Source organism: Eschrichtius robustus, chromosome 15, assembly GCF_028021215.1.
Source record: "Eschrichtius robustus isolate mEscRob2 chromosome 15, mEscRob2.pri, whole genome shotgun sequence".
In the NCBI taxonomy this organism is placed as follows: domain Eukaryota; kingdom Metazoa; phylum Chordata; class Mammalia; order Artiodactyla; family Eschrichtiidae; genus Eschrichtius; species Eschrichtius robustus.
This window is the reverse complement of record NC_090838.1, coordinates 47,491,173-47,517,432: the sequence shown is the minus strand read 5'-3', so window position 1 is coordinate 47,517,432 and position 26,260 is coordinate 47,491,173. Positions and strand designations below refer to the sequence as shown.

General features: G+C 37.8%; 1 protein-coding gene and 1 long non-coding RNA gene across 6 annotated transcripts in view; one reads left to right on the top strand and one right to left on the bottom strand.

Annotated features, from left to right (window-relative positions):
* EFEMP1 (EGF containing fibulin extracellular matrix protein 1) overlaps positions 1-12,448 on the top strand; it is a 68,326-nt gene extending 55,878 nt beyond the window's left edge. For all 3 annotated transcript variants that reach the window (XM_068564724.1, XM_068564723.1, XM_068564722.1), the window contains 5 exons: positions 758-877; positions 1,900-2,019; positions 5,736-5,859; positions 5,941-6,136; positions 11,823-12,448. In XM_068564724.1, coding sequence (XP_068420825.1) covers positions 758-877; positions 1,900-2,019; positions 5,736-5,859; positions 5,941-6,136; positions 11,823-11,984 — 722 coding nt within the window. In that variant the 3' untranslated portion in view covers positions 11,985-12,448. The remainder of the gene's footprint in view (positions 1-757; positions 878-1,899; positions 2,020-5,735; positions 5,860-5,940; positions 6,137-11,822) is intronic.
* LOC137777790 (uncharacterized) overlaps positions 1-26,260 on the bottom strand; it is a 203,621-nt gene that overhangs the window by 23,831 nt on the left and 153,530 nt on the right. For all 3 annotated transcript variants that reach the window (XR_011076625.1, XR_011076624.1, XR_011076626.1), the window contains one exon: positions 25,647-25,759. This is a non-coding gene — a long non-coding RNA (uncharacterized lncRNA). The remainder of the gene's footprint in view (positions 1-25,646; positions 25,760-26,260) is intronic.

The following is a 26,260-nucleotide window of genomic DNA, read 5'->3' as shown; positions in this document are numbered from 1 at the left end:
AAAAAATTTTTTTTAACTACAGATCAATTGATATACACACACCAATTAGTCAAGAGTGTGTGATATAAACGCTGAAGGTGCCAAAGGGGTTACTGCAAGTTCAAATACATAAACTTGCCGCTGAAAGTGCATCTGATTTTTACATGCTTCTTCTGCCCTTTCAGAATGCAATGTCACGGCACACAATTTTAAGATTGGCATGACATGGAAAGAATCTAGTGCAGGAAAAATGCCTTTTCACAATATTTTCAGTGCCTTAGAGCATTGCAAAACTCTGTATGGGTCTCAAAAGCTTATGTTATAATTGTAATGGAATTTAACAGGACCCATTTAAAAAGTACTAAATAGCACAGATAAATCTTCACTACAGCATGCTGAGAGACCGTATTAGTATGTGTCTTATATCAATTATTTATAGACTTGGCATTTTGCATCTGAACAACAATACAAGAAAATAGATACTGGAATGTATATTTATTAGAATCATTAAATTCTTTTGGAAAGATTCATCAAACACCAAACTAACTGTCTTTCCCAGAAAAAAAAATATTCTGGTATTTTTAAAAGAAGTATATGACAGATGTTTGAAGTTGTTCCAACAAATATGAAACCTGAATGGATGTTCTCCAGTGAGCTTCTGCAGAGCAAAGAATCCAGCTAGGGAATTACTCACTTATCATAGGATGACATAGGTACAAAAGAGCAAGGCTATATTTAAAGACATAGATCTATAAATGTGTATAACCTTGCCTTTCAGACATAAATGAATGTGATGCCAGCAATCAATGTGCTCAGCAATGCTACAACATTCTTGGTTCATTCATCTGTCAGTGCAATCAAGGATATGAGCTAAGCAGTGACAGGCTCAACTGTGAAGGTAAAATATTGTCCAAATAATTAGTAATCATGGTCCAATTCCTGTGATTGCTGTTGCTTTAATCCAAGTATGTACCTGTTTATGAAAGCAAATTTTTATCCATGGAAATTCCGTTCTAAAATCCAGTTAATCTAGTTCAATTATAACATTGACTTTTTAGTATGTTTTCAAAAGAAAGGAGAAGAAACAAAATAATTGAAATATTAGCTGTAGGCTGGGTCTGATAATTAGCAAGGGTGCTCTAGTGTCTTGTTTCTCAAGTGTGATGCAACGGCTAGCAGCAGTGGCACCTCCTGGGAGCCTGTGAGAATTGTAGAATCTCAGGCCCCAGCCCAGACCTACTGAGTCAGATTCTGCATCTAATGAGAACTCCAGGTGACTGGCATGCATGTTTAAGTTCAAAAATGGCTGATTGCATGTCAAGAACATTAGAAGAGAAACCAAGAGACCTGGCCCCTAGTCATGCCTGCCACTGTGTAATTCAAAAGCCATAAGACATCCTGAGGGGGATGCCATTGACACTTCATGCTCCCGACTTCCTCACAAACGCTCCCACCTTTACTTGGGACAGCACCATTGAGAAATGCAAAGCATTCTGCCAGGGCATCACCTCTAGAAGCTAGCACAGGGATGGAACTTGGAGATCAAAACTCAGATGAACTTGGGAGCAGAGCCACCCAATTTCTGAGAAGGCAAATATGAATCTGCATCACTGGGTGGGTCTGCCAAGCACAACATGAGGATCATCAACCACAAGCCAATTCATTCAGTCTGCTCAGCTAGTATGGTTAGTTCCAGGATTCGCCAAACTGTCAGCAATAAGTGAGTAAAACTGATGGTAAGAAAAACTCTCTGTGCTGTGAAGCTCTATGGGAAATGAGCTGATATTGTTAGAATTTGCACTTGAGCTTCTTATAAAGTATTGTATTTCTGTTTCAGAGTATGCAGTGTTAAAAAAAATTACCAAAATAGTGGCATGTAAGTTTTCAACTCTGTCTTATTGCTCTTGTCTGGTTCAACAGACATTGATGAATGCAGAACCTCGAGCTACCTGTGTCAATATCAATGTGTCAATGAGCCTGGGAAATTCTCTTGTATGTGCCCCCAGGGATACCAAGTGGTGAGAAGTAGAACATGTCAGGGTAAGTTTATTGTTTTCATATCTGTTAAGTTTTAACCAGGAAAAGCAGGGAGGAAGTTGTAAGATTCTCTATCACAGACTTTCATTTTTTACAATTTGAGCTCTTTTTTTTCCCCTGTTGATCATGAGACATGCACATCTCATAAAGAGGATATTCAGTGTTAACTCTCTTTGAAATTTAAAGTAATCATTTTTCTTTCTTAAAATAAATAATTTTAATAAAATATTGGTATGCCTTCTATATAGCCTACATAATCCCTATGATATATATCCTCTAATCATCCACCAGAAAAGATTCAATTATTAAAATATTTCACCATGAGTTTCAGTGTAGAGCATAAGCTTAATGTGTGGTTAGGTGCACCTCAAACCAATCTGAATTCTCTAAAACACCAGGATTATAAATTGGATAGTAATTTAAGTGTTGAGAAAATCAGCTTCATGTGTATTAAAAAGTGCTTGAATACTTCAGTAAAAAAAACTATTAATCCAAAAATAGCTAATGTCTTTGGGTCCAGTTTTAAAATAAATGTTCAGGTGATTTTCACAGCTACATGTTGGTGGAAGAAGTGGCTCTCTACATGGTATGATTTCAGAGTCTCTTTGAAAGATTTGAAAATGTGCACCCTCTCCTCCCTACCTCCTGCATGTAGCTTAAAATTTCTTTAACAGGCAAAAGACTATTCAGGTAAAACTAAAACTAGATAATCCTGGAAAAATTGGTACAAACACAGGTTTACATAAAGCAGTGAGAGAGTGAAAAAAAAAAAAATGACTGAACTTGAAGACACAAAATCTGTTTGAGACCTAGCTGTATGGCATTCTATCTATACAATTTGAACAAATTATCAAACTTCTCTGAGCCTCAACTTTCTCATTTGGAAAAGGGAGTTGAGGGAATGAAATGGAATAACATACAGAAAAATTATTTATAAACTATAAAGCCTGTAAAGTTCAAGATGTTTTTATGAAATTTACCCAGCAATATAAATGACTAGTAGGAAATCTTCTCTAGAAGAAGGGCAGTAAAATATTAAGAAAGGAAAAGATCAAGGAAAGGAGACACTCAGGATTCTCAGTCTATATCATGATTTTACAAGGGAAATATTAATTCACAGGAACATCCATGACCTGAGATTTTATAGCGTGCATGTGATCATTCAACTAGAATCCAACCACTAAATATGAGCATAATCAGAATGTAGTTCATTGCACAATAAACATCTTTCTACCCCTTTCCATGTTACTAGAGACTCTGTAATGTTAATTGTGGAGAAACATTGCATTCCAATGGTTTTACTTTCTGAACCCTAACTGAGACTTTTAACATGAATATTACATGCAGGAAAATGTTAGCCAGTGGGATACCTTAACCAATTTCCCTGGAGTCCTGAAACAAATGTCTATGTGTTTCTGATCATAAATGGATTTGACACCCAGCAAAAGACAGAAACAAGTTAACATTCAGTGGAATCTTACCAGCCTACTCTATTTATATCTGTTATAACGAAAGGTGAAAATGCAATGGAATTGCAAATAGGAGATTCATTAGTGTTATATCTTGAAGAATGTTTGGTTAAACCAAAACATTTTTTGTGAAAGAGACTTACCATTCTTTTAGGGTACAAAACAATTGGTTTCCCCCACTGAAACCATTCCTTCCCAGCCCTGTCTACAGGTTAAAGTAAAACCAAAAGAGTCTGGATTCTTACCTTCCCCCAAAAGGCTTATTTTAGGGATGAAATAACTGTTCTCATTTCCACAGTCTTGCAAAAATTAAAACTCTGTGTGTGTGTGTGTTTGTGTGTGGTGGCAGGTTGTGGGGAGGGGAGAGGGACAGCAGGGAAGGAAAGAAACAGAGGGAGAATACACAGATACACAGACACACATTCATCAAATATTTTAATACTATTAATCACTTCTGAAAAACCTTCCAAAATGGTTAAGGAGTTGATTATGCTAGGCTCTAAATTACTGGAAGTAATAAATAAAATTATCACATAAAGTTTCCTTTTGCTGCTGTTGAACTCCATATAACAAACCAGTCTTCACTTTCCCTGTAGCTAAACAGCATCTTTATTTTTCAAAAAAGTGAAAAATATTGAAAGGACAAGTCAGTTGTGATTTCTTCTGAGGAATCTAAGTTCTTTCTTTAGCCATAGCCAGTCCAAAAGAAGATACTTTTTGTAACTGACTCTTGGAAACTGCATAGCTTTTCCAGTCTCCTCTTGGGTTCCAGATAGCTTTTGCCAGTTTGGAAGCTAAAAGAAAATTTTTTCTCCAAAGACAAGGAATGGAATTACTCTCATTTAGAGGATGCAATACCTTGCAGTGGAGAGATGCCTGTCACTAACTATATGAACTTGGGTCAGCCACTTAACCCTTATTTGTTTTCCCTTCATGCCAAATAGAGATAATATATTTCTCACCATCTCCATAGGGTTTGTGTGAAGAGCAACTTGGTTCAATTTAATATTTCTTAAAATCTAGGTGCCCCCAGTGCGCTCATGCTAGGTGATAAAGGGATAGAAAGATGTGCACAATAGCCTTTGCCCTCCAGGAGCTTACAAGCTAATAGAAGGATTAAGACAAACATGCAGATTTCAATAATGCAAAGCAAAAGGCAATAAAGGTCCCAAAAGAGGAACGTGAGATATAAGAATTCAGAGAGAAGAAAGAGATCATATCCCAGCAACTAGGCAATGACTACCTGTAAATTAATGAATGAAAATATCTGATGGTGGGGAAGGAATGATTCAGAAAAGGCTTATATTGGATAAAACCTAATCACTATTCAAATGTAAAGGGAGACAAACATACATAGGGATGTGGATATTAATATAATTTTCATTGTCGTAAATGTAATGGTTCTCTAGCATTGTAAACTCTTCTCTCAGATGTCATCTGGGAACTCCTAATTCCCAAATCTAAATTCAGTCTTTGTCCATCCTGGCCTTCCCACAACCCTCCTTCCCGGGACCCTCTCTAGCTCTGACCTCCTTGCACTGCCTTTTCCTGGGCTGCCTCTCACCGCTGACACTGACAGTCCCTTCCTTAATTCCCCTTCTTCCCCATGGTCTTTAAATAGCCATGCTCTACATGGTAGGATACTTCATAGCTTCACTTCTTTTGCTGTGAACAGCTTCCTATGGACAGTGTAATCCACTCCCAGAACATTAACTATCCAGCAGCATGCTACAGCTTACTGCAACCACATTTCAGCCTTTCCCTCTCTCCCAAGCCCCTGAGCCTGACAATAAACGTCCATCTCCATAGTTTTTGTTTGCTGCTTTCTCAGCCTGGAAGGCCCTCCCCACTGCAATCTGAAAATCCCATCTAACCACCACCCTTTTCAAGGCCAAGGTGAGAGGCCTCCTCCTTCTTTCAGCCTTCCTTAATTCCCCAGAGGGCAAGAAATAGTGTCTTTCATTTTTATTTAAGCAAAGTCAATGGCAAGCATTTGGCTTTGAATTCAACAGATGAATAATAGGTGCTTGATAAAGTACCATGAAATGACACATATTAATCTGTCGAGAATGGCTCCACTTCATCTGTCGTGAATTAATGCAATGAACCCAGGTCCCACCAAGTCTTGTGTCTAAAAGCAAATTAAACACAGTCCAGATTCTTATACACCTCCTTCCAGTGGCAAACTGGAATCTGCCACTTACGCAATTTACTTATATCAGTAAACTCTTCGACTCTACATCTCTACAGATATAAATGAGTGTGAGACCACAAATGAATGTCGGGAAGATGAAATGTGTTGGAATTATCATGGCGGCTTCCGTTGTTACCCACGAAATCCTTGTCAAGATCCTTACATTCTAACATCAGAGAAGTAAGAAAAATCAGACCTTTTGAAACTGAGAATCTTCTGGTTTTAACCAAGCCTAACTAACACTTTTGTTTGTCTCTGCAGCCGATGTGTTTGCCCAGTCTCAAATGCGCTGTGCCGAGAACTTCCCCAATCCATAGTCTACAAATACATGAGCATCCGATCTGATAGGTCTGTGCCATCTGACATCTTCCAGATACAGGCCACAACCATTTATCCCAACACTATCAATACTTTTCGGATTAAATCTGGAAATGAAAATAGAGAGTTCTACCTAAGAGTAAGTATCCTGAGGGCAGCCTTAGCTGTTGAGAAAGTTCCAAGTTTGTTGTTGTTGTTTGGTAGTAATTCACATAGAAAGAAAGCTAACATTTAAAGAGTTTTTATGTGCAGGCATTGTGTAAGTCCTTCCAGTGTGCATTATCTCATTTAATCCTCTTGGTAATGCTTGGTCAGATTAATATTTATCTCCATATTTTACAGAAAAAAAAAAGTAAGACTCAGGGAGATGAAGTAGCTTCTCTAAAGTCACTCATAAAAGTTGTACACTCTAACAGAGTTGTGTGTGACCACCAAAACACAAGCCTACACACACACACACACACACACACCTCAAATAGATACCACAAATCAGTGATAGCTATTTAATTGTACATAGAAAAAATAATTCCTGGAGAGCTTTTCAAAAACGCTGAATTCCTTATTGTTACATTCGCAAGATTATTTACATCTGCACCAAAACTAAGACCCAGAAGTATCTGAGAGGTGACCCCAACTCCCCACCCCCCGCACCATGTGTACAACAGATAGTTGTACCATTCTTGCAAATTTCCAGGCAGGCAATGTGAGGTCACGTTTATGTTTTCTCTTTCTTTCATTGCCTATATGAAATCTTTCTCTGAATTCTGCCATTTCTCTCTCCACAGTGTCCCCTGGGTTATCTTTGTGTCCTTGTGTCTCTGCCTCTTTTCCTTTAAACTGGCTCTTAGCACCTCTCTAATCCCTCCAAGGGCTTCCCAGCAGATCTCCCTGACTCCAGTGCCTCAGCCTTCCAGTCCCCCCTGCAAAATCTTAGCAAGTTCATTTTAGGTTAAAATTCCGACATATTTCAAATACGGCTCACCACTTCATGTGAAAATGATGGCACCCCACCAAGCAGTTTGCAGGGTTACGGTAAGTCTTTCACGCTAAGGATGTTATTCATCCAGTTCCAGTTTTCTCAAAACTCCTTTGGGCACTCTTCATTTTTAATCAGATTTTAAGGTCAATATTTCATTTTGAGAATATGAAAAGTAAATTGGGAAATTCATCCTCGTGGTAAAGTTTACAGATTTTTAATGTTTACTCGTTTATCCTGTTCTTTGATATATTAAGTTCCCTTCCAGCTCCAGAATTATGTGACTCTGTTTCTTTGCCAGTAAATTAGAAATGATTAATCTCTCATGACCAACTTCTGAAGAGAAAAACCCAACCCAAAATACAATCTATTACTATTCTTTTTTCTAATAACTAAAAATAAACGTCTTTAACATTTGATGCTTTAAATTTGAGATATACTAGATATTTGTAAGAAGTTTACTCTAAATGAATTTCACACAGTTCAGATAATAACAATTTAATAATTTTAGCCCAAAGAAATAACATTATTTGTAACCCACGGCAGTCAAATAGGTTCATCTCAAAATCATCTTTAAAAATAATTTTCCATTTTGAACTCTTATCCAAAATTTAAGAAAGTAAAATTTCCTAGCAGAATCAACAAAGAGTTAAGCAAAGTACCTGCACGGGTTTTTTTTTTTTTGCAATAAACATGGCACTTTTAAAGTTTTATGATTCATATCAGTGAACTTATTGACTTGATATTTTCAGATATAAATACAGTGTTTTTCTCAAGTAAAATCCTTTCTTATGAATGATATAAAACACTGCCAATTTTGATAATCCCAGAATTAAATACTACTATTTGAAACCAAAAAAGCATTTAAAATAAGAAGATATTTCAAGACTATTTATTATCACATAATTCAAAAAATAGTTGGATCAAATCCTACAAAATTTCTCCAATGAAGTTCCACTTGCGCAGAGGGCATTTAATCATAAGACTCCATCAGGAGGCCTTAATTAAGCACCTATTATACACTCAGCTTCATGCTAGGTGCATGTAATACACAGTTCCTTACTTCAAAGAGCTTTAAATATTACTTTGTGGCATAGTTAACATCCATGAGAAAAGCAGAGGACAAATTTGTGTTTAACTCCATGCTCCAAGACATCAAAGAATTAATGTGGGCTGCAATAGTCAAAGAATGTTTCTTGAGAAACATAAGGCTGGACCTTATCCTTGAAAGGATCTGTGGGATATAGGATTTTATTTATATTCCTTTTGGGACAATACTGAGAAAATCTTCTTCCCTAGAAAAGGGAACATATTAGAAAGAAGTAATACATGAAATTAAAGGTAGAATACCATCCTCCACCCACACCGACCAATATCTATCCTTCCTTACTGAGACTTATTTTTCTTCACAGCCCTTATCACCACGTTGCATAGTATTTATTTGTCCGTGTCACCTACTACCTACTAGAGTGTGAGTGCAATAAACAGAGACATTACCTGTCTGTTCACTCTTGTATGCACAGCACATAGAATGAATGGTACCTGGCACATTGCAGGTGCTCAAAAAATATTTTTAAATGAATAAATTAATTCAATCAACATCTTCAAGGTATCACTGTTACCTATAAGAGGCAAGCACCATGCTAGGTTCTAGAGACATAGCAGTGAATAAAACCAAGCCAATTCCTGCCCCAGTGGGGCTTATAGTTGAGACATGGAACAAGTGTTCACAAGTATGCTGAACGTTACAACTGAGCACTGCAAATTGTTCATGTGTACACCACAAGTTAACCCCTAACCAAGACAGCAGTGGTCTGGGAGCTTCCTGGAAGAAGTAGATTTAAGCTGAAGACTAGCAACAAAAGACTAGCAAATGGAAGGAATAAAAAGCAGACAAGTTAATCTGGAACTCCAGGTGCTACAGGCAGAGTGGCTTGAGAGGGACCTGGAGAGATGAGCAGGGCCTAGATCACACAATGCCTGACAGACCATACTAAGGGTTTCAAGTAGAGGAGTTGCTATCAGATTTTCGTGTTAAAAAAGATACCTGGCTACACTGTAGAGCCTGGATTGGAGTGGAGCAAGAATGGAAATGGAGAGACCAGTAAGTAGTTCAAAAGATGGGGGACTAGTGTGGTAGCAGTGAGTCCAAAAGAAGTGGACAGATTTATGAAGATATAGGAAGAAGGACATGGCTTGGTAACCCACTTGCTACGGGGAGGTGGAGGAGAAGGAAGCATCAAGGATAACCTCCAAGTTTCTGTCCTGAGCAACAGTAAATGGTGGTACCATTTACTGAGATAAGGAAGAAGGAGCCAGTGGAGAGAGGAGGGTGAGGAGTTCAGTTTGGACATACTGAGTCCTGGTCGCCATGAGATATCCAAGTAAAGATGAGTAGAGAATTGGATATGTGGGCTTGGAATTCATAGTATAGACTGTTAAGTCACTGGCAGATATGTGATCATTGAAGCCATGGCTATGGATGAGATCACTCAGGCAGAGTATGTAGGAAGTAGGTGAGATCACTCAGATCTGGGCACTATTATAGTCACATCCATTACCTCAGCCTACAGTTCTCTGGCCATCTCATCCCCCATGACCTTCAGCTTCATGTCACTCTGCCACCACCCCATGGCCACATGCTGGACTTTGTTATCCTGCAGAACAGTTCCACATCATCATCTGAGTCTCAGGTGACCCCCTCAGTGACTGATTCTCTTTTCTCTTTTTCATGCCCTCACTCCCACTCTATCTGCTCTTCACCCTCACAGTGATGCTGGTCCTCTGACCCCTCACCCATCATTTTCCCCCACTCTATCAACTTCTTGGTGGACCCTTGAACTACTCTGTCACCAACACCTCAATTCCCTGTCCAACAACTCTAGATCAATCACATAATCCACATCTATTTTCACACCCAGCTTGTCAGCACAGATTGGTAATACTATAAATCTCCAACTTCAGATGTGCCCTCAACAATCCTATTACTTTCTTTTATTTCTTCTCTTCAGCCACTGATTGCAAATGTCCCCATACTCTTTAAGTTCTTATACCCTTCATTTTCAGTAGGTGACCTCATCTCCTACTCTTCTGAAACCACTGAAACCAACAGGCATAAATTACTTGAACTTCCCATCCCATCCCTTGCAAACTTAAGTCCATGTGTTCCCCTTCTAACCTTCTCCTTTGAATTTTCCAAAGACAAGGTTTCACTTCTATCAATCAAGGCCAACCCACCACCTGTATTCTTCACTCCATTTCCTCTGTAACCTTGTTCTATCAAACTCTAATATACCTCCTACATATTTAACTTGTTTTCCCTCTAGATGTTGCCTCCTCTCTCTCTTCTCCCTTCCTAGCCGAGGTTCTTAAAGCACAGTCTGTAATCACAGTCTCTATTTTCTTATTTCCTAGTTACTCTTCTGTCTTCCAGTCCCACTACCCTACTGAAATTGCTCTGGAAAAAAGCCACCAACAGCATCCATACTGCTATATCCAGAGGCATTTTTCAGTTCCAGTCACCCCCATCCTCCCCTGCCGTATTGGACACTGCTTGCCATTCATCTGTTTACCACTTAATTATCTATTTCTTCTCAGCTTCCTTCAATGGCTTCTCTTCTGCCCATTCTTTAAATGTTGGTCTCTCACAGACCCAGTCTTATCACATATACGTTCTCTTCCTTGGTTTAATGTCCACCTATTGACGTGACTGCTAAATCCTAATCCACTGTTTCTATCCCTGCCCTCCTCTTGGCATTCAGATTCACACATCTACCTGCCTGCCTGTCCAAGCTCATCTCCCTGCACTCTCTAGCACTAATCACATTGTTCATCAAAGTGAAACTGCATCCAGTTCTCCAGAACATCCTTCTTAACAAAACTCCCACTTATTCTGGGTGACTGTCCTCAGGCATTCAAAGGCCTTCCCTCAATGCTTCAGAGTCCCTCTGTTTTTCTCTGTGAGTACACACCTCTGTGTATCTTCATATATACCCTGCATATCCCCATATATCTTAGCATTTGCCATATTCTATTGAAATTAACTACTTACATGCCTCTTCACCTACTAGAATGTAAACAGATCCACAATGTTGAGAAGTGAAAGATGACAACCTTGTTTACCAGTTCAAAAACTTATCAGATTCTCACATGAACTCCAATCTCTATAAAGGCTAGAACTACTCCATAAAAGTGAAGAGAAACATTAACAGAGAGGGATGAGTAGAAAACAAAGAACTATCAAAAACAAGCAGGTCCCTGTACCTGGAACTAATGACTATGTGTGGATAAGGGATAAGATCCAGAAGGATTAGAACCAAGAAAGGACTAAGTAGTGACTTTAATCCTACCTCAAAATTCTTCACTTGGGCTTCCCTGGTGGCGCAGTGGTTAAGAATCCGCCTGCCAATGCAGGGGACACGGGTTGGAGCCCTGGTCTGGGAAGATCCCACATGCTGCAGAGCAACTAAGCCTGTGCACCACAACTACTGAGCCTGCACTCTAGAGTCCATGAGCCACAACTACTGAGCCCACGTGCCACAACTACTGAAGCCCGTGTGCCACAACTACTGAAGCCCACGCACCTAGAGCCCATGCTCCGCAACAAGAGAAGCCACCGCAATGAGAAGCCTGCACACGGCAACGAAAGAGTAGCCCCCACTCGCCACAACTAGAGACAGCCCACATGCAGCAATGAAGACCCAACGCAGCCAAAAATAAATAAATAAATAAATGTATTTTTTAAAAAAAATTCTTCCCCTAATTCTTATAGGAAGTGTATTCACAAATAATAGAAACTGCAACACAAGAAAAATTATTCTCTCACTCCCTCTTTTTTCTTTTATTTTAGCAAACAAGTCCTGTAAGTGCAATGCTTGTGCTGGTGAAGTCGCTATCAGGACCAAGAGAATATATAGTGGACCTGGAGATGCTGACAGTCAACAGTATGGGAACCTTCCGCACCAGCTCAGTGTTAAGATTGACAATAATAGTGGGACCATTTTCATTTTAGTCTTTTAAAAGAGTCCACTATAGGCATTTAAATCAGCCAAAGAATATTGTTATCTTAAAGCACTATTTTATTTATAGACATATCTAGTACATCTACATCTATATACTGTACACTCACCAATAATTCAAACAATTACACCATGGTATAAAGTGGGCATTTAATCTGTAAAGATTCAAAGTTTGTCTTTATTACTGTATGTAAATTAGACATTAATCCACTAAACTGGTCTTCTTCAAGAGAGCTAAGCATACTCTTTCCGGTGAAACTTGGATTCTTTTCTGTAAAAGTGGGACCAAGCAATGATTGTCTTCTGTGGTGCTTAAGGAAACTTACTATAGCTCCACTGATAGTCTCATAAGGAGGCAGCCATCATAACATTGAACAGCATGCAAGTTCAAGAATGAGTTTTTTAACTGCTTGTAAGAAAATGGAAAAAGTCAATAAAGATATATTTCTTTAGAAAATGAGGATCTATCATACTTGTGTTGGTTTTTATTTTCATGATCAGTCTAAATGTAGTTGTTTATTACATAGTAGTAAATCATTATCATATAGTATAGTGGTTTCTATAAGATATTTTAAATTTTGTCAGAAATTTTTGTTATGAATGTAAAAAAGGACAGTAAGTAAAATTCCCCGAATGAATAAGAGATCCCCTAGAAAATCATTATATTGAGAAATCTATGGGGAGGAGATGAGAAAACAAATTCTTTCTAAACCACTTTGGAGTTGACCTGAAGAAGCAAACTTGGTGTACTAGTCAGTTTGAGTTGCTATAACAAAATATTATGGACTGGGTAGCTTACAAACAACAGAAATTTATTTCTCACAGTCTGGAGGGTGGAAATCCAAGATCAGGGTGCCAGCATGGTCAGGTTCTGGTGAGAACCCTCTTCTAGGTTGCAGACTCATATCCTCACATGGCAGAAAGAGAGCAAGAGAACTAATCCCATTCATGAGGGCTCTACCTTCATGACCTAAGTACTTCCCCAAGGCCTCAGGTTCTAATACCATCAGGTTGGGAGTTAGGACTTCAACATATGAATTTTGGGAGAACACAAACATTCAGTCCATAACACTCAATAAATGTAATAACATTCCTGAATTCAGGACTTCCACAAGATGTGGAGCAAAATGAAGAAAAGTTATTTTTCTGAAAAAGTTTTGATTTCTGAATAAAATTAAAGCCCTAAAACTTCACTAACTTATAACTAAAATTTCTCATCTTTATATTTGATGCTCACAGAGTAAAGAAATGGTGATGGTTCTTATTCTTGGCATCCAGATTGACAATGAACTAAATCAAATTACCCTCCCTCCTAACTCTATGAAAACATTTTATACCTTCCTGTTTGTTTAAAATGTAACTGCTTCACTTTGATGTATTATATTTTTAAATAAAAGTAAGTATTCTTTAGAGGTTTTTTTTCTGTGTAGCTAATAACAGCCAATATAATTTTTGTGTCTGGGGAAAAATTATTTGTAGCTGCCAGAGCAAAAACAACTATTTGCTTTTTTAAAAAGAAACAATCTAAAGTTGAGGAAACAAAAGACTGTTAAAATCATTCCACAAAAATATATGCAGTCAATTTTTCTCTTACATCCAGTTTCAAAGCACATATGAATAACCAGGTAACCTTGCCACAGAAACAAATGTTCCTCAAAGAGTTGACAAAATGTGCAGTAATTGTCAAAAAGAAAGTTCACCAAGAGACCAAGGAACAAAACACAAACTTCTTATGTGAATAGGGCACGGGATGGGCTTTTAAAGGATACAGGGGCATTGGAACAGTGATGAGAGAACAGGTGTGACCAGGAGTCAGACAAGGAAGCAGAGTAAACAACCAGCCACAACACAGCAGGACTGTTGCGTACGTTGTCACCCTGTTCACATGATTACTTATAGTCCACGTAAATTCAGTTTTGATCTAAACTTTTCCATTCTTAATCAATCTACTGATTTTTCTACATATAGACACAGTTCTCAAGTCAGAGCTGGGAATGATAAGAGTAAAAAAAAAAATGCTTAAGACCTTCCAACAGATTTTTTACTCTTAAGCAAGAAGGCAGAGCCTTATCTGTACCTCCACAGAGGATTGTAGGAGAAACAGGAATCTCTATGAAATATTTATGCGTAAGTCCTGACCCTCCACCCCTACCTCTAAACATACATATAATTACAGAAGTATATATAATCTATATATTAAGAAACATAGATTACATATAGATTATATATACTTCTATAATAATATATTCTATAAATAATTTATATATTATAATTTATATAATTTAAATGTAATCTATGATAAAGTAATAATATATTTTATATATATTTTTTGGACCTACAGAAGCCATTAACTGCAAACAAGATGGTTTCCCTTTCATCCCAAAGCTTAGTCCTATTCACAAATCATAAAGACATGAAAAGGGTTGATAAACTAAAGTGTCACTGATGCAATCCCTTTTCTTTTTTTAATTGTAAAATACACATAAAATTCAGATTGCAATGTTATGCAAATATCACTACTATCTAGTTCCATAACATTTCGTCACTCAAAAATAAATCCCACACCCATTAGCAGTCACTCCTCATTGCCCCCTCCCGCAAGTTCTGGTGTTACCACTAATCTACTTTCTGTCTTTATGAATTTGCCTGCTCTAGACGCTTCATACAACTAGAATCATACAGTAAGTGGCCTTTTGTTTCTGGCTTCTTTCACTTAATATAATGTCTTCAAAGTTCAGCCATGTTGCAGCATGTATCAGACTTCATTCCTTTTTATGACTGAATAATATTCCATTGTATAAATATACCACATTTGTTTATCCATTCATCAGTGTATAGACTATAGTTGATAGGTTGTTTCCACCTGCAATTTCGTTTTATCTGACTATTCATCTACTAATTCCTAGGCTATTCATAGATTAGGAATATAATCCTAGACTATTACACATTATTAGACTATTATTAGACTATTAGACTGTTACATGTCTATCCTAGACATATAGATTCCTAGACTATTCATCTACTAATTTTACAGCCTAAATCACCCATTTTTAATTTCATTTTTAACTAAAAAGAACAGCAAGTGAAAAATCATTTTTCATTCACAGAAGCAAAGTCCTGGAAAGAACTTTGAAAAGCTAACACATGAGTTCCTTTACAGGTACAATAGTCCTCAGTAAACATAAAAATCTCATGCTCTCTTTAAATGTAATTTGAAATTCAAAATAAGGTAAATATCATCACTGAAAACAAACCAAAGCAGTAAGACAAAGCTGTGCTTTGATTTCAAACTACACATGACTCCCTCCTCCCCTCCTCCATGAGAATCACTGATTTAAACCAGCTCTCATAGATGAGAATTATGAAAATAATTCATCATCAGAATCATAATTGTTCAGCAGCAAACTTCATTGAGCAACTTCTATGGTAATTTCTTCCAACATCTAACAGCCTGATGAAGCATAGAAGAACCAGGGCTCTAGTCTCAGTTCTAACCTTAACTAGTTGTGAGACTTAGCTTTTTGGGACCTTGGTTTCTTTATCCATAAAACTGGGATATTGAAACAAGGTGTTTTTCCAGCTTTAAAAACTGTACCTATTCCCTATGCCAGAGCTGCACTGAGAGAAAAGGTGACTCTATTTGCCAAACTTTTTAAAGCATTTGAGTATTCTTTGTATGTAGTGGCTGTTGGGAAGCACTGGACATTGGTGAAAAAGAAAACTATAGCTCCTACCCCAAAACAGGTCTTCAAAATGAGGGTTTGTTATTGGGGACAAGGACATGAGAAATAACCCAATTTAGCTCTAAGTTTTTTGAATTACAATTCAAAATAATTTTTTTTAGTATTCACTGTTAAATTGTGCATGCTTTACTCCTTTCCACTGATTCTAACTGAAGTATTATTTCTCATGTTAAACTGAAAGTCATTTTACCTTGTTTCACTAGCAAAAAAAAGTCAAGCCATGGGTTCCCCCACTTCCAAACATGCTTCCAGGAAATTCACATGTTCTTACTCAGTAAGCCTCAATAATGAGGACTGAACTAGTCATTTCCATCACTTCACCATTCCAGTGCCCATACCTGGATTCTCAAACTTCATGCTCTCTGACTGGACAGTGTTGTTTTCTGACAGCAGTTAGGAAAGACCTCTTGGTTGTTAAGACTTCTCAAAAGGAGAATAACTTCACTTCAGCTGCCAAATTTCCCTCTTAAATAGTTTTGTTTTTTGACAGCTTGCAATCTCCAACCCCTCTAAACTTAAAATCAACCATTACATACGCTTCCTTTTAATAATAATAGGATTCTAAACTTAGATGCCACCTGGTCAAACCATGTTATTAAGACTTGCTCAAGGTCACAGTTTGTTGAGCAAGATCACTGTGCCTTGAATCAATGTCTTATGACTTAGATTAGGGCTCTTTTCATTGGCCATGCTCCAAATTTCAGCAACAACAAGCAATCCCCTTCCTTCCAAGGCTTCTTCCTGCAGTGCCCACCCCAAACTGTGGACCAGCTTTGCTCATTGCCATGACTAGTTGTCACCACTGCTGTTAACTGCAGTCGGATTGAAATAGCACAGATACCAACCTGATTCTGATTTACTCTGTTAAACTTTAGCTCATTTGTTCTCTTTAAAAACTCCAGAGAGGTGGAAATAATTGTGTCACACAAAATACTCCTGAACTCTAGAAACTGAAATTCAAGGACCAATCATGTAGACCTTACTATACTTGAGAGGATAGCAATTTCTAAAAGAAAAAAAAAGCCTATTCCTAAAGATACAAACAGAGCTCTCTCTATGGGGGAGCTTTGAGAGCAACAGTAAAGATGGAACGGGGCTAGCATTCTCCTTGTTCAAAAGTTAGACCAAAAGGCTTAAAGAGTCCTTCCTTCCATAAGATTAGTGAAAGGTAAGGGGTTAATGAAAGATTGCTGCCATTCCTGACATTGGTTAATATTCATTAGGTGATTACTGAAGGAGCAAACAGTGAGCATCATTACCTCATCTCCTAAAGGATTCTTGCTTTAGAGGCTTGAAATAAGATAAGAGATACCACATTTTATTAACAACTCAGCCCTCAATGGGGCTTTTGGTTCTTTCAAAATGTTTAAGTTAAAATGGCCCCCCCCCCCACAAATTAGGGTTTTTTATTGTGATTAAAAATATATAAATATTGGAGGGTGGAAATCACCTACAAAGCAATTCCCATTTTTATCTAAAAAAATGTAGTCATCTCTACCACTCTGCCTCTACAAGGAAGGTGTTTTAGTGAATCTAAATGATGGAAATAGAAAGATTGTTCAATACCCTACGACCACCTGAACACAACCCAATGGGATTATTATTTGGGCGGAAGCTTCACAAATACAAGTTTATTGTTGAACCTTGTTTCCACACTGCAAGCAGTTGCTTATGTTTTGAATAGCCATGTATGCTTCTAACTTTCTAACTCTGCTTTTAAAATATGGAACAGCTGCTGGTCTGCTCATATGTTACGCATAAGAAGCCCACAAGGGACAAAGCCTTCCATTAATATGTCGAATTATTTTTAACACATTTATATTTCTATCCTGAATCATCATCTCAGAAAGATGGCAAGTTTCCATCTTCCCAGCTGGGGGGAGCACCTGCAAAATACAAGCACAAACTGTGACACATCTGGTACCAAAAAACCAATCTTGTTTCATCTGGCCAGCAGACTAAAATATCAAGATCGTTGAACAGAAACAAGGCAAAAAGTTAACTGCCATTTATATGTAGTCAACACAGATGTCTAGTTAAGCTGTTTATATTGTAAGCGCATGTGTATGTTAATGGAGCACAGACCCCTTTAATAAGCCAGAGTTGGAATATAAACGCAAGAGAATTTTAAAGACCTGAATGCAATAATTCAGTTCTTTTTTATCTTCCCATAGAAACTAAATTAGTTTCATCAGAATCTCAGCATTCTTTTTAAACAGATGCATATAACACGAATAAATAATTTTGTTGAGTATCTCCAAATTGTTTATTTATATCTTTTAAAACTGTATTCCATGTTTTTGTATCTTAATATTTAGATTGTTTCTTTAAGTGGTGAATTACTTGCACATGACTTAAACCAGGTGTCCTCGTTTGTGTTGCCTGAAAAGAAGACCCTGTTACAGAACTGAGTGTTGGTAGTTTGACAGGGTAACTTACAAAGCACAGGTGAGAAACTAGGGAAAGTGAGGGAAGGGAGAGATGCCAATCAATGAGTGAGTTAATGAGTGGGTAACGTCTGTGGGCAAACTAGCACTTAGTATCTTTGGGGATCCTCTGAGAAACAATGTGGAACTCACCTCAAAAGCATCCCACCAGAAGCCGCCTAGACTGGGCTGTTTATCTGCAACTCCCATCCCTGTGGTGAGGGTCGCCTCCTGGGGCACTAATGCCACACCCACTTATAACTACCTGCAGGTGGGTGAGCTTCCTGGCACTGGAGAAAGCCCTCAGGCAGAGGAGAAGAGAAACAGAGGCTTGATATGGGATGTTGTCAGTGAGCTAGAAACTCCTACTGCAACCCCCAGTAAGCTCCTGTTGCTGAGGGGATGTCTGGTGGGCAGCAATATCCACACTGCTTGGAGTCTGACAACAGAAGCACATGTAACTGGCCTGCTGGCTTCATACCTCATGAGTCTTTCCTTAACCTTTTTCTGTTGGCTCTCCACCTTTTTCTTCCCTCTTCCTTTCTGTAGAGAAAACGCTAGTCTTCTCCTCTGTGTATCACTCACTTAGCAAATCAGGCACCAAAAATGTCCATTCGATGCAAAGACACATAAGACATTACATAAAGTGGTACTGTATACTTAACACCATGAGCCTATCTGATTCCAGAGCACATCACAAGTCCAACTACAGAGTATTATATAAAATTGGTTGCCCTTCAAAGATGAATTTCCAAGGAAGCTAGTGAAGCTAAAACTTCAAGTCCCTTCCCTTGCACCAGTCCTTTCCAAGGCCCTGAAGGGACCCTACAATGTGTTCACAGTGTCATATTATTTTTGTAAAATTTGAAAAAGTAATACATTTTAGCTGGATGGGTTAGTATTGATCTTTCCTCTTAGGTTCCCCCCTTCACACTTCTCCTCGTGTTAGGTAGCACTGGGATGGTCACAAGGATTTTTGGGAATCCAGCCCAGGAAATTGAGTTAGGAGGGTACATTTAACTTGGCCTTAGTGGAATATACCTATATAGTTCACAGTCACTTCTATGTATGTTTAATTCCAGTTCCTGTCTGGTGTAGGAATAGCTTCTAAAAATATTCCCACCACCTTCTGTGTTGATTTTACCTGACAGCATGCACAGAGTTTCAAGGCCAGGGGTCCTATCACAATTTAATGTGTCCTACAGTATCCAGCACCAGAGTAGGTTGTAGAAGAAAAACAAGTCTTGAAATATGCAGAGCCAGAAGCTAATCTATGGAAAATTCTCCCAATCACCAGAGGTATAAAATGAAAAGCAGAGGATTTGGTTTTTATTCAATGCCTTTTCAAGAATATATTTAATTATGTAGCATAGGCAATTATAAATGCACCATACCATGAAAATATTTTTCATATATTTCTATAAGAACTCACTAGAAATTATTCTGACAATGAGAAGTGAATTATAGCCCCAAAAACTCTGTTTCAGATAATACCAAAAACTGTAATTCATTGAGACGAAGAAATAAATTTCAAATAGAAGTAATGAATAGACTCTTGGGTTGATCAAATTAATGAAAAGGAATGAATCATGTGAACACACTGGGAAGGAATTTGTGTCCTGCTGCTTTGATATGAACACTAACACCAGTAAAGAAAACATAAAATTGTAATCTTACTACCACAACAAGGGCACTGTCAACTCACTAGTTAGTGTGACCATTTCAAAGGGTGTTTAACATTAGTCCCTGCACAAGAAAACTTAGAGTGATTTAGAGTTGTACATATCTTATGTGATAGAAACTTGATAGAGGTTTCCCAAATTTGATGACAATTCTAAAAATTTGTATGTCATTGCCAAAATGGCTTGTGAAACCAAAGAAACCTTTCTGTAAACTGTCAATTTAACATTTTTTCTCAACCATTCTAGAAGATAGTTATCTTTCTATTGTCTCTGTAAGAAAGGACCTACTGTATAGCACAGGGAACTCTGCTCAATACTCTATAATAACCTAAATGGGAAAAGAACTTGAAAAAGAATAAATACATGTATATGTATAACTGAATCACTTTGCCATTCACCTGAAACTAACACATTGTTAATCAACTATACTCCAATATAAAATAAAAATTAATAAAAAAAGAAATGATGTTACAAAATTATTGACACAGGCAATCAAACAGCATGCATCCAAAAAAATGTAGGGGAAAAATTATTATAAAGGAGTTCCTGGCAGCTAATTAATAAAAAAATATTATTTTCCCAGACTGTGATATTTGCTGTCAGGTTTTAAAATTTGTGATTTGTGATTTCTTTTGCTATTCTAAATAAGAATTCACTTTTGTGTCTAATTTTGCATTTATAATTTTGTATTCTTTCCCTTAAAGTGAGCTTCTAAATGTGTATAAGTTTTGCTCAAAACCTGGATACATCCCTAATTGCATGAAGTAGCCCTGTGCCTAGCATATATGGGGCTTTTGTGAAAATAGACAAGGACATTTAATCTGGGCCTTGGAATATTTGAATAGGCAGGGAAAAAAGGTATAGGAGATGACCCTTTATTTCAAACTTACCACCACAAGGTACAGGCATCAATTAATCTTGTTAATAACAATTGTGTATTTAAGAGTTTCTAATTTCTGACTCAAGCTCAAAAGTTGAAAAGTATATTTCAACCTCTGGCCTCTATTAGATGTGTTCTTGTAGTGATTCAACGTTCTGTTCCCCCTGTTTGTCTCTTAGCAGCAATTATCTGCCTTTATTTCCTAATCTGGTGATTAGCCATTAATAAGAAGGTAAAGACCTCAAAGAGATCAATCTGAAGCTTTCTAAACCCCTGATTACATCCCACCTCCAGGATCCTGCCTTATAATTCCAGTATAATTCACTTCAGTAAACATTCACTGGGAATCCACTATGCACAGGGCACTGTGCTAAGTACTAAGGGAGCAAAGGTAAATATGACATAGTCCCTGGCCTCAAAGAACTTACAATATGATTAGAAAATTAAACACAATAAATTTGGGTTCAATTTGTCTTAAGTAGTCACTATTTATTGAGCACCTATATTTATTGAGGTGCTTTCAGTCCATTATCTCATTCCTCATATTCGTCCAATGAAGAAGGAATTTTTAGCTCCATTTTACTGGTGAAGAAGCAGATTTAATGACTTGTTTAGGGTCAAATGTCAAGCAGGGGCAGGACCAAGATTGGAAACAAGACCCATCTCTCTCTAGAGCCTTAATATGTTCTAAGGGGAGCACAGCTGAGAGCACCTAACCCTGCCTGGGAGAAATCAGAGAAGGCTGGGCTGATCTTAAAGGTGGAATAGGGTTTGTCCCAGTAAAAAAAGGGTATTCCAGCAGAGGGGAATTTACACACAAAGGTAAGGAAGTAAAACACAACAAGGGACATGTCAAGAAACCTCATAAATCTTGTAGTTCCTAACTTAACAAGATCCTGACTCCTAATACTAAACAATGTGGTAACAAATCTCACTCCATCCATCAGTTTTTTCATTTCCCCAAACTTTCTTTCTTTCTTTACTTCTCTCCTTATTTTATTCTTTCCATAAGCATGGATATGATGGCTGTTTAAACACCCTTCCTGCATTTAATGAACTTAGTTTATTGGGGGAAACAAATTAATTAAATAATACCACAAACAAATGTAAAATTGCAACTATGACAGAAGCTACCAAAAAGGCAGGTGGTGCTCCAAGAGCCTATAATAGGAGGAAATCAAATGACCTACCATGGTATCCCTTGAAAAATGTCTCTAGAGATGAGCTCTTGAAGATGAGTAGGAGGTAACTGAATAAAAAGGGAGGGAACAGCATTCAGAAAAGGATCTACATACACAAAGGCCCTTCAGAGGGAAGAAGTATTTTGTGGAATGGAGTCCAAGGGACTGGAATGCCAGTGTAGGTGAAGCTGAAAATGTAAGAGGTGGCCTGATAGGAGATAAAGCTAGACAGGGTACCACTGAAGAATTTGTGTCTTTATTCTTAGAGAAATTGAAAACTATTTAAATATTTTAAGCAGGTAAGTAATGTCATCATATTTGCACTTCGGAAAAACACCCTTTTACCTTGAGATAGACTGGAAGGGGGTCAGAATGGATGCAGGTTAGAAGACTATGCAAGCAGCCCAGGAAAAGATGATATGTTAACTTGGACAAAAGTATTGGTAGAGAGCACGAAGAGAAATGAACAGATTCAATATACATAGGAGACAAAGGACTTAATGACAGGTTGCATGTGGATAATAAGGGAGAAGGACATGTCGGGAATGAGCCTAAGTTTCTGGTAACCCAATAGGCAGACAATTGTTTCCAAGCAGAGATTCAGGAACCGAGCTTCTTCTATTTGGGACCTCTACTCCTTGTAACTGATGGCTTCCAAGGTCCCTGTGCTCATCTACATCAAGAGGTGGATCAATGGCAGGTTGAAAATGAGAACATTTTATGGGGCAGGACTGGAAGTGGCTTACATTGCTCTGCTATATTCCTTTGGCCACACTTGTGAGGAAGGCTGGGAAATAGAGTCTAGTTGTTATTCAGAAAGAAGAGCAAAGGGGTTTGGTTACTAGCTAGCAGTCTCTGCATCAATGGAGAAACTAGAAAATGAGTACAGTTGACCACTGAACAATGCAGGGGTTAGGGGTACCAACCCTCTGCCCACTCAAAAATCCATCCAGCCCACCTTATACTCCATATCTGAGGTTCCACATCTATGGATTCAAGCAACTGTGGATTGTGTAGTACTATTTTATTTACTACTGAAAAACTTTGCATATAAATAGACCCATGCAGTTCAAATCCACGTTGTTCAAACGTCAACTGTATATTCTTTAGTATGGCAATGGAAGTGTTCCACTGGAGCAGAGAACAGTTTTCTAACTCCCAGATTTTTTTTTAGTTTCACTTATTTTTCTCTATATCCCTTCTCTTTAATATACTTCTTGTGTTCAAGGGTAAGTAGAACACTTACTTAGTTCCACACTTGTATGTATTCATTTTTAATGAGGGCAAATCACCTTTTCAATACCTATTTATTCATTCAATGGATATTTAAGTGTCTACAGTTGTCTCAGTCTAGTTGTTTACTCCTTGTCCAAGGATGGCAGAAAGAAAGCTATTCTTTTTTAAAAAAAGGGTATCAGTAATGGGTTTTAAATTTATAAGAAAAATGTTTATGTACAAATATGATTATTTTAGTGTCATTTCTAATAACCAAACAAATGAAAACAGTTTAAATGTATAATAATGGGGGAATGGCTAAGTTTAAACTATGGCACATCTATACGGTGGGGCATTATGCAGTGATTAAAGTGTTAATAAAGAGATTTTTATGGAATGGGGAATATTTGTGATATAGTATTAAGTAGACAATGTAAGAGGTACTATCTCAATTACATAAATATATCTATGGAAAGAAGAGGGACACCAAATATTAACTATAGTTATTTCTGGGATAGGATTAAAAGAACACTGTATTCTCCTCTCTGTACCTTCCTATATCTGCAATTTAATTTTTTTACAATGAGTTTCATATTAGATTAAAAGTTCTTTTTTAAAAATTAAAAGCAAACTCAAAAAAGCCATAGGAATCTTGGAAATATGATAGGTAATCATGGCCAAGCCATATTAAAGCTTCCTAAGCAAAAATGGACATTAAAGCTGAAGGTTCAGTCTAAAATTTGGGAGGGGGTTACAAGAATCTTCCATATGAGTGCTTGTTCAATAGTAGTAAGAGCCCACCAGTCCCATTAATTGGGGGCTTTAACATCTTGGTGACCTACATGCAGCCCATGGGACGGGTCCATCAGTGCTGACCTGGTAAGGCAAAGCCAAAAAGAACTCAGACCAGAGAATCAGACTTTGGTAGATGAGGCGGCATAACAAAGCCAAACCTCCTGGTAAGAGAGAATCAGGAGGAAAGGCCGGACTTTGGCTACACCAGCGGTCCCTAACCTTTTTGGCACCAGGGACCAGTTTTGCAGAAGACAATTTTGCCACAGGCCGGTGGGGGGCTGGGGATGGTTCAGGCAGTAGCACAAGCAATGGGGAGTGGCAGATGAAACCACCCGCTCAGCTCACCCGCCACTCACCTGCTGTGCGGCCCTGTTCCTAACAAGCCGTGGCCCGGTACTGGTCCACAGCTTGGGGACTGTGGACCCCTGGGCTACACAACAGCAGAGCAAGAGGTCCAGATGTCAAATAAGTAGATGCAAAAGGCAAAAGCTGCAGGAGCAGTTTTTATTCAGAAGTGTTAAGTGAGGGTCAGGAGCAAGGATTCAGGTGCCGGGAGTTCACATTAATCTCCTAGGATGGAATTTAGCCCAGGGCCTCAGGTAAAAATCTAAGGCATGCTTACAAACATCTTAACAAACAAACACCATAGCTTAGTGTTACCAAAGCTGTGTTACCCTTTTCCAAGAAAGGCATTTTTTAATGCCTAGATATTTAAATAGTAATGACAATAACATTTCCTGAGCACCTATTGTATGCCATAGACTGTGGCCTCACACCATGCTAAATGCTTTAGATGCTTTACAGATACTATTTCATTTTATGACAGGGGCATTTCTATCCCATTTGAAAGATGAAGAGACTGAGTCTTGGAGAAGAAACTGCCCAAGTCACACAGGGAGAAAGTGGTGGAGCCAGGTCTATGACCCAAGTCAGTTTGACACCAAAGCTCATAGTCTTAACCACCTCATTACTGGTCAGTGGCTAATTTTATGTGGCCATGGATATTTTCTGTGCTTCTTTTTAAAAACATGTCAGTAAACCAAAAATCCTGTCTACCAGGGATGAGGCTAATAGACACCATGGGTGAGTAAATTACATTAAGAGCTTTGTGCCTGTTAAAGGACTATTACTAATAAAAAAAAAAACTACTTATGAGAGTTAATTTGGAAAATAAGGAAGTCTTCTCAGCATTCCTAACATCACAACATAAGGTCTGAAGATGACTCTTTTTTATCCCTAGCTGAGGTAAATAGGGAGGAAATGAAAAGTATATACTAGGGATAGCTAAGGCAGCCATGAAAATTAGCCTGGATTCAGGAAGGATCTAAATGGAATAAGTAAGGCATTAAGCAATTAAGATTTCTAATTGAAAACACAACATACAGCCCTTATGTGATTCTTTGGATCACTGAAACGTACCCTCTTTAGACCAAATATCTGAAGGACACTGTTAAATATAAAATATAAGTATAAAAAAACCTTTATAGTGCAGTAAACATTTCTGTGGACTGAAGCATAAAATCGATTGGGCAAAGTTGAACAATGAATAAAAGAGTAAATACTCCGTTTGCTTCTTAGAGATTTATGTAGAGCTGTTGAATATCAGTTGCAACTTAATAACACGCTTAGGTTTTTTTTTTAATTTATCAAGATTTGACATGTTTTCGTCTGTTGAGTGAAAGCTCATGCAATTAGCTGTGCAGAAAGCTACAAACACACTCAGGCCACTTTACCTTAGCAGATATAACTGCAAATCATTCACTGCATACTCTCCAGCACTGGTCAAATCTAGTGGACCATTCCAAAAGTAACCATGGGGCTTTCAGTACATATCATTTACTTCCTCCTGTTCAAAAAAAAAAAAAAAAAGGTTAATCCCTTCAGCAGCAATTCTCATCCTTTTCTCAAGAGATATTTTAAATATTCTGTGATGAAATTATGCAAAGAAAATAGAAAATAAGTGATGTTGCGAATGTCATTAAATGGCAGTGGGGCAGTCTCATAGCAGCCCATAATCACCTTGGAGGGGGGTAAAAATCAAACATCTGCACAACAACACCAAAGAAATTTTGGTTTTGTTTGGTTTTTTTTTTAATGGTCTGAGGGCCAATCTGAAGATTCCATTTTGAAGTCACTGCACTGATATCAAGATACACTTTACATTCTATGAGTGTGCTTAAAGGAGAGCGGAGTAAGTTTTGATGTCAAATAAATCGAACTAGAGGATAAATAAAAAACAAGAAATGAAAAATTATGTAACACAAAGCTATTTAGCTCTGCCAGATGCTTCTGTAGCAAAGAAGGAATCCCAACAAGTCAAATGCATGCCCTGTTATCTTCCCAATAG